The sequence below is a fragment of the Nerophis lumbriciformis genome, linkage group LG13, assembly GCF_033978685.3.
Source record: "Nerophis lumbriciformis linkage group LG13, RoL_Nlum_v2.1, whole genome shotgun sequence".
NCBI lineage: Eukaryota > Metazoa > Chordata > Actinopteri > Syngnathiformes > Syngnathidae > Nerophis > Nerophis lumbriciformis.
In genome coordinates, this window is record NC_084560.2 from 6,947,749 (window position 1) to 6,955,420 (window position 7,672).

Below are 7,672 nucleotides of genomic sequence, written 5' to 3' on the forward strand. Positions count from 1 at the left end.
CGCCGTTGCACTTGGCAAGGCGGGCGACCCGGGAACGGCCACATGCGTGGCCGACAGGGAGGTGGGTGCACATGTCGAGGCGGGCGACCAGGAAACGGCCACATCCATCGTCAATGGGGAGATGGGCGCGGCGTCGGCGTGGCAGGCGTGGAAGCAGGGCGCGTCGTCGGCGTGGCAGGCGTGGAAGCAGCGCGCGTCATCGGCGTAGCAGACGTTGAAGCAGCGCGCGTCGTCGGCGTGGCAGGCGTGGAAGCACCGGACGACGAGGCAGGCGTGTGTGCAGCAGACGACGAGGCAGGCGTGGATGCAGCAGACGACGAGGCAGGCGTGGATGCAGCAGACGACGAGGCAGGCGTGGATACAGCAGACGACGAGGCAGGCGTGGGTGCAGCAGACCACGAGGCAGGCGTGGGTGCATGTCCTTGCTTTCACTTTGCTTGTCTTGCTTGAAGAGGTGAGCAGGTGTTAGGGCATTACATTTGTCTTCAGTCATGTCATGTTATCATCAAATAGTGTATTAATATTGCTGAAAGTGAATATTTAAGGACTATAATGGACTACCAACACATCTTTTTCATTTTTACTTGCAGTTTAGGTAAGTTTTATTCTTACTTAAAAATATATATTGTTGTTTATGTGGTGTTGAAAACTGCAGGTTAGAACTAAATAGGATGCCATGTTAACATGTTTTGTTGCATGTGTGCATAATTGTTGGGTAGACTATTGCATCATTTACAGTACAGTATACATTTGTAAATACAGTGCAGTATTTATTCACTCATTTCACTAAAGTATATTTGATATTTATGATGAGGCATGAAGTCAGGTGGAACCATAGCTAGTTACTAAAAGTTAGGCGGGACAGTGAAATTCTTCTCTTGCCTGAACTTGCTAGGCTGGTCTGACCTGTACCTGCTGCCTCTTGTTTCACCTGAACTTTTTCACTCTTTCTGATATATTTCTCAGATTTAACTCACTTTTCTCAAATGTAGCTAATTTTCATTACATTAGAGTTTAAATTAAATGTTGACTCTAAATATTATATCTAAATATTAAATCTAAATCTTAATTTTAAATATAAATCTATATGTTAAATCTAAACTTAAATCTTGATGTTGCAGAAAAAAGACCATATATTTTTTTAACCGATTTCCGAACTCTAGATGGGTGAATTTTGCGAATTAAACGCCTTTCTAATATTCGCTCTCGGAGCGATGACGTCACAACGTGGCGTCACATCGGGAAGCAATCCGCCATTTTCTCAAACACCGAGTCAAATCAGCTCTGTTATTTTCCGTTTTTTCGACTGTTTTCCGTACCTTGGGGAGACATCATGCTTCGTCGGTGTGTTGTCGGAGGGTGTAACAACACGAACAGGGACAGATTCAAGTTGCACCAGTGGCCCAAAGATGCGAAAGTGGCAAGAAATTGGACGTTAGTTCCGCACACTTTACCGACGAAAGCTATGCTACGACAGAGATGGCAAGAATGTGTGGATATCCTGCGACACTCAAAGCAGATGCATTTCCAACGATAAAGTCAAAGAAATCTGCCACCAAACCCCCATTGAATCTGCCGGAGTGTGTGAGCTATTCAGGGACAAAGGACCTCGGTAGCACGGCAAGCAATGGCGGCAGTTTGTTCCCACAGACGAGCGAGCTAAACCCCCTATCGACCCTAGCTTCCCTGGCCTGCTGACATCAACTCCAAAACTGGACAGATCAGCTTTCAGGAAAAGAGCGCGGATGAGGGTATGTCTCCAGAATATATTAATTGATGAAAATTGGGCTGTCTGCACTCTCAAAGTGCATGATGTTGCCAAATGTATTTCATATGCTGTAAACCTAGTTCATAGTTGTTAGTTTCCTTTAATGCCAAACAAACACATACCAATCGTTGGTTAGAAGGCGATCGCCCAATTCGTCCTCGCTTTCTCCCGTGTCGCTGGCTGTCGTGTCGTTTTCGTCGGTTTCGCTTGCATACGGTTCAAACCGATATGGCTCAATAGCTTCAGTTTCTTCTTCAATTTTGTTTTCGCTACCTGCCTCCACACTACAACCATCCGTTTCAATACATGCGTAATCTGTTGAATCGCTTAAACCGCTGAAATCCGAGTCTGAATCCGAGCTAATGTCGCTATAGCTTGCTGTTCTTTCCGCCATGTTTGTTTGTGTTGGCTTCACTATGTGACGTCACAGGAAAATGGACGGGTGGTTAAAATCAGGCACTTTGAAGCTTTTTTTAGGGATATTGCGTGATGGGTAAAATTTTGAATAAAACTTAGAAAAATATAATAAGCCACTGGGAACTGATTTTTAATGGTTTTAACCATTCTGAATCTGTGATACTGTTCCCCTTTAATGATAAATCTTCATGTTAACTATAAAATCTATATGTTGAATCTACACTTTAAATCTTAATTATAAATCTATATGTTGAATCTAAACTTAAATCTTAATTATAAATCTATATGTTAAATATATATCTAAATCTTAATTATGAATCTATATGTTAAATATACATTTATATGTTGAATCTAAACCTAAATCCTAATTATAAATTTATATGTTAAATCTAAACTTAAATCTTAATTATAAATCTATATGCTAAATATAAATATATATGTTGAATCTAAACCTAAATCTTAATTATAAATCTATATGTTAAATATATATCTAAATCTTAATTATGAATCTATATGTTAAATATACATTTATATGTTGAATCTAAACCTAAATCCTAATTATAAATGTATATGTTAAATCTAAACTTAAATCTTAATTATAAATCTATATGTTAAATATAAATCTATATGTTGAATCTAAACCTAAATCTTAATTGTAAATATATATATTTTAAACATAAATAAATATATGTTGAATCTAAACCTAAATCGTGTTTGCGACCAATCTAAGCCTAAAACTACATGTGACCAATCTAAGTCTAAGACTAGATGTGACCAATCTCAGTATAAGACTAGATGTGACTAATTTAAATCTAAGACTAGATGTGACCAATCTAAGTCTAAGACTTAATGTGACCAATTTGAGTCTAAGACTACATGTGACCAATCTAAGTCTAAGACTAGATGTGACCAATCTAAGTCTAAGACTAGATGAGACAAATTTAAGCTAAGACTCGATGTGACCAAATTAAGTCCAAGACTAGATCTGACCAATCTAAGTCTAAGACTAGATGTGACCAATCTAAGTCTAAGACTAGATGTGACCAATCTCAGTATAAGACTAGATGTGACTAATTTAAATCTAAGACTAGATGTGACCAATCTAAGTCTAAGACTTAATGTGACCAATTTGAGTCTAAGACTACATGTGACCAATCTAAGTCTAAGACTAGATGTGACCAATCTAAGTCTAAGACTAGATGAGACAAATTTAAGCTAAGACTCGATGTGACCAAATTAAGTCCAAGACTAGATCTGACCAATCTAAGTCCAAGACTCGATGTGACCAATCTAAGTCTAAGACTACATATGACCAATCTAAGTCTAAGACTAGATGTGACCAATCTTTGCCTAAGACTAGATGTGACCAATCTAAGTCTAAGACTAGATGTGACCAATGTAAGTCTAAGACTACACTTGACCAATCTAAGTCTAAGACTAGATTTTACCAATCTAAGTTTAAGACTACACCTGACCAATCTAAGTCTACAAACCAAACAGTCCAGTTGCGATCGATGAAATGTCCTGATAATATTCAACAGTAATGATAATATTCTCCAGTAGTAATGATATTCCACAGTAATGATAATATTCCACAGTAGTAATAATGTCCTTTTCCACCTGACTGTACACATTTTACAAATTACTTTCCAAAATGAATGTTTTATAATACCTTGATCCAAAAAATTTGTTAAACTGGAGATCAAATGTCCATGTTTCAATGTGTGAAAAAATGTTCATCCATTTATTTATGCATCTTTCCCAGTTTCTGCACGGGATGTGAAATATGTACTGAAGGGTCAGAAGATAACCTTGGGACCTTCAAGTTATCGACAGCCAACTAGAATATACTGGACACGTCATGTCTACGACATTGTATCTTTTGATGGCACCATGGAGACTGTGGCCCCTGCATACGAGAACAGAATCCTTCTAGACAGGAACTCTGCAGTACTCACCATCAAACAGGCCACTTATGAAGACAGTGGAAACTATGACCAGGAAGTCACAGTCAACAAGAAGGTCTATCACAATGCGTATAAAATTGAGGTTATAGGTAAGTTTATCTTTTCATCCATGAAACAGAAATATTGTGCTTACACAAATCAATATGTAATACTGAATAATAAAAACAAGATAATGCTGCATTGGTTCGCAGCCAAGTGTTCAGCGGCTGGAATGAGGATCAGCATCTCCAAATCTGAGGCAATGGTTTTTAGCAGGAAACCGATGGTTTGTACAGTCCAGGTAGAGAACGAGACTCTGTCCCAGGTGGAGGAGTTTAAGTATCTCGGGGTCTTGTTCACGAGTGAGGGAAAGATGGAGAAGGAAATCAGCCGGAGAATCGGAGCAGCTGGGGCAGTATTGCAGTCTCTCTGCTGCACTGTTGTGACAAAACGAGAGCTGAACCAGGAGGCAAAGCTTTCGGTCTACCGAGCTATCTACACTCCTACTCTCACCTAAATGTCATGAAGTGTGGGTCATGACTGAAAGAATAAGATCGCGGATACAAGCAGCCAAAATGAGTTTCCTCAGGAGGGTGGCTGGCATGTCCCTTAGAGATTGGGTGAGAAGTTCAGTCACCCGAGAGAGACTCGGAGTAGAGCCGCTGCTCCTTCGCTTGGAAAGGAGCCAGCTTTAGTGGTTCGGGCATCTCGTGCGGATACCTCACGAGTGTCTCCCTAGGTCCTCGTTGCATGTCCCACTGGGAGGAGACGCCGGGGCATTATTCTCAACTTTCCTTGCTTTGTTTTATTACTTATCTTTTCCATAAACCAGTAATGGTTCCTAGGCGCTTTTGTGTGTTTTGTTAGCGCTATCCTTGCCAGCGCTATGGGGATCGCGGCCAGACATTCCCGTGGAACTACGGAAAAAGCGCCAGGGATGCCGTGCCGACACAAAGATGACGAAGGGGTCTTTGGCGAATAAAATGGACGAATTGTCCGGGCTCGTCCGAACTCAAAAGGAGTACGCCATGTGCAGTATCATGTGCTTTACGGAGACTTGGCTACACTAGATCCATCCTTACCCTTTGTAACTGATCTACTGTGTTGAACAATTTCCCTGGTGGATCAATACAGTTTGTCTAAGTCTAAGTCTACTACACTCCAAATCAATAGGGGGCAGCATATTTTATAGAATTATGTTTTTGTACTCTGATCCATTTTCTTCTTTGTGTTTTCAGACAAAGTATCCAAACCCAACATAAGTTGTGAGATGATTGACACATACCAGGCGACGCTCGTGTGCTCAACAGAGTCCAAACATTCTCCTTTATTAAAGTTTAAGTGGAGATCAGGTGGAAATGAGCAAACTGGACCAAATTTAACAATAACTCTCAGGAAGTTTCTTAATCATCAAGTTTATATTTGTGAGGTCAGCAACCCTCTGACCATTGAAATGGCTACATTCACTGCTAAGGACTGCTTATCTGGTAAACATAATCAATAATAATGAAAGTGAGATATTGAAATGTCAACGTTATTTTGATATGAATGCACACAGAAATGTTTCTATGACTTTTGTGTTCCTTTGCAGGCAAATTAACTGTTGCTGAAATTGTTGTCATCATCACTTCCATGGTTGTGTTTATTGGGCTCTGCATCTTTTTGGGATTCTACAAAAAATGTCAAGGTAAGTGAAGAAAAAAAAAGTCGCACTCTAAAAACACAAATTCACAAAAATGATTAGTGAAATGTAACACTCTTGTCCCCATGAGGGAGATCAAAGTGATGATGATCTACTGATCTCTTGGTGCAATCAAAGCTAATTCATTAACTGAAACATCAAACTTTTCTCTCCTCGTTTGTGTGCAAACATTTTCATGAACATTGTACAAAAAAACAAATTTCTCTCTTTGCTTTTGCAGAACACCGTGAAAGAGACCAATGTAGAAGAGAAGGTAAGATCTGGTTGTAGATCTGCATGCAGTATCTTGGTGATTGCTAACAATTAATCCTATGAATTATTTTGTTTAAAATCTACCTTATTTCTTCTTCTTTTATTTGTTTGCTGCAATGTTAGTAGTTTCCATACTGAGTTAACTTGTTAGTAATACAACATGTTAGATATCATGTATGATCATCTGAAATCCATAATACGGTAAGATAATAAATATTTAAGACTAGATGTGACCAATTTAAGTCTAGGACTGCATGTGATCAATCTAAGTCCAATACTAGATGTGACTAATCTAAGTCTAAGACTACATGTGACCAATATAAGCCTAGGACTAGATGTGACCAATCTAAGTCTAGGACTACACTTGACCAATCTAATTATAAAACTAGATGTGACCAATCTAATTATAAAACTAGATGTGACCATTCTAAGTCTAAGACTGGATGTGACCAATCTAAGTCTAGGACTACACCTGACCAATCTAAGCCTAAGACTAGATGTGACCAATCTAAGTCTAGGACTACACCTGACCAATCTAAGTCTAAGACTAGGTCTGACCAGTCTAAGTCTAAGACTAGATCTGACCAGTCTAAGTCCAAGACCAGATCTGACCAATCTTAGTCTAAGACTAGATCTGACCAATCTTAGTCCAAGACTAGATCTGACCAATATAAGTCTAAGACTAGATGTGACCAATATAAGTCTAAACCAGATGTGACCAATATAAGTCTAAACCAGATGTGACCAATATAAGTCTAAGACTAGATGCTGTCCTGATTTAGTAAATTAACTTAATTACAAATATATGCACAATACAATTTTAATAGCAATAAATCTTACTGTACTTTTATTTTTCTTCTTTTGTATGTTTTGTTGATATCAATCTCTCTGATGAAGTATTATAGACAACATTCTGGAGTGTTGACATCTTTGTTAGGGGATAAACTTACACAATCAGCCGGGGATCAGATAAGTATTTCTCCCACTGTATTAGAAGACAGAAAAATGTAATTATTAAAATCATAAAGTAAGAAATTCAGTGGAGCACCTTTTATCCACACCAAAATCAAATGTGTTCTTTGTAGTCAGCCTATAATCCATCTCCTATCTAACTTTCACCTAAACAGATGACATCATCCCAATCAATTCACTATAATGTAATAAAGTATTGTTAATATTAACAAACAAGTTAATGGCATTAAAATGTGTTAAAATAATTTGAATAAAATATCAGAATGACTTTGTTGTCGTTATTTAAAGACATCTGTACACAAAAGCCAAAAGCAGTGAAGTTGTCACGTTGTGTAAATGGTAAATAAAAAGAGAATACAATGATTTGCAAATCCTTTTCAACTTATATTCAACTGAATAGACTGCAAAGACAAGATATTTCATGTTCACACTGAGAAACTTTGTATTTTTTTGCAAATATTAGCTCATTTGGAATTTGATGCCTGCAACATGTTTCAAAAAAGCTGGCACAAGTGGCAAAAAAGACTGAGAAAGTCAAGGAATGCTCATCAAACACTTATTTGGAACATCCCACAGGTGAACAGGCTAATTGGGAACAGGTGGGTGCCATGATTG

General features: G+C 38.4%; 1 protein-coding gene across 1 annotated transcript; it reads left to right on the top strand.

The window, feature by feature from the left end:
* The first annotated feature begins 467 nt into the window (after positions 1-467).
* Positions 468-6,103, top strand: LOC140679337 (SLAM family member 9-like). Its single transcript, XM_072914565.1, has 5 exons — positions 468-595; positions 3,951-4,241; positions 5,370-5,618; positions 5,723-5,818; positions 6,054-6,103. The coding sequence occupies exons 1-5, from the start codon at positions 553-555 to the stop codon at positions 6,101-6,103; spliced, it is 729 nt and encodes a 242-aa protein (XP_072770666.1). The 5' UTR covers positions 468-552.
* The last annotated feature ends 1,569 nt before the right edge of the window (positions 6,104-7,672 follow it).

Coding starts and splice junctions, on each gene's coding strand:
- LOC140679337 (XM_072914565.1), top strand. CDS start 553: ATGGACTACCAACACATCTTTTTCATTTTTACTTGCAGTTTAG. Junction 5,619..5,722: donor TGCTAAGGACTGCTTATCTG/GTAAACATAATC, acceptor GTTCCTTTGCAG/GCAAATTAACTGTTGCTGAA. Junction 5,819..6,053: donor ATTCTACAAAAAATGTCAAG/GTAAGTGAAGAA, acceptor TTGCTTTTGCAG/AACACCGTGAAAGAGACCAA.